Source organism: Fukomys damarensis, unplaced genomic scaffold (assembly GCF_012274545.1).
Source record: "Fukomys damarensis isolate Sample0158 unplaced genomic scaffold, DMR_v1.0_HiC HiC_scaffold_3, whole genome shotgun sequence".
Lineage (NCBI taxonomy): Eukaryota > Metazoa > Chordata > Mammalia > Rodentia > Bathyergidae > Fukomys > Fukomys damarensis.
In genome coordinates, this window is record NW_022900915.1 from 11534296 (window position 1) to 11535075 (window position 780).

The 780-nt window shown below is 57.2% G+C and overlaps 1 protein-coding gene across 3 annotated transcripts in view; it reads right to left on the reverse strand.

Moving 5' to 3' along the window:
* Tcerg1 (transcription elongation regulator 1) overlaps positions 1 to 304 on the reverse strand; it is a 66307-nt gene extending 66003 nt beyond the window's left edge. For 2 of the 3 annotated variants that reach the window (XM_010627060.3, XM_010627059.3), the window contains exon 1: positions 180 to 304. In XM_010627060.3, coding sequence (XP_010625362.1) covers positions 180 to 238 — 59 coding nt within the window. In that variant the 5' untranslated portion in view covers positions 239 to 304. The remainder of the gene's footprint in view (positions 1 to 179) is intronic. The other variant, XM_010627061.1, reaches the window with a different exon arrangement.
* Between the last annotated feature and the right edge of the window lie 476 nt (positions 305 to 780).

Here is a 780-nt window from a genome sequence, read left to right on the forward strand (position 1 = left end):
GCGGAAGGCCGCGGCCCGGCTCTCATTCAAGCCACCTTCTGCTTCCCCCTCGTCAACCCCATGCGGTTCTGACTCCGCGCCGCAAGACCCCTCCCCGCCGTCCGCTCCGGGTCTCCGCGAGCAGATCAGACCCCGGCACTCCCGTGTTCAGTTATGGGAGGGAAGGCAGCGGCCCTTACCTGAGCTCCCCCGGGTTGAATCGCTCACCGTCTACCCCGTCCCCGCCACGCTCCGCCATTACAGAGGGCCGCGTTCATCCACCCGCCAACCCGGCGTTTCCTATTGGCCAGATGGGTCGTCAATCCTACACGAGAGAGGCGGAGATGGCGGAACTTTGTAACATGATTAGTGAGACTTCCCATCAATCCGGGAGCCAGGGGCGGTATCTGCTTTGCTATTGGTTAAAGGGCCCGCCGACTTTGAAAGCGGTTTTGAGACTATCCGTTGATTGGTCGCTCGGAGGCTTTCTGGGAAATGAGCATTAGCAGCGAGGAGCAGTTGGCGCCGTCTAGTGGTCAGGAAAACTAGGTCCTCCTACATTCGGCCGGGTCTGCAGTAGACACGTGTCTGCCGGTTTCCAGGAGCCCGTTGTGGAGCCATATTGGCCACTAGCGTCTCACACTGAGACGCTATTCATTGAATGAGCCAATCAGAATCCACTCAGGTCGCACCTAAAGCAATCACAGAGTTGCTGTGGAAACAGGTATTTCCTCTCTTTCCAATAAACCAGAGCCGCAAGTCACCACCGTGCAGCTCTGTACGCATGTTATTAAATAATAT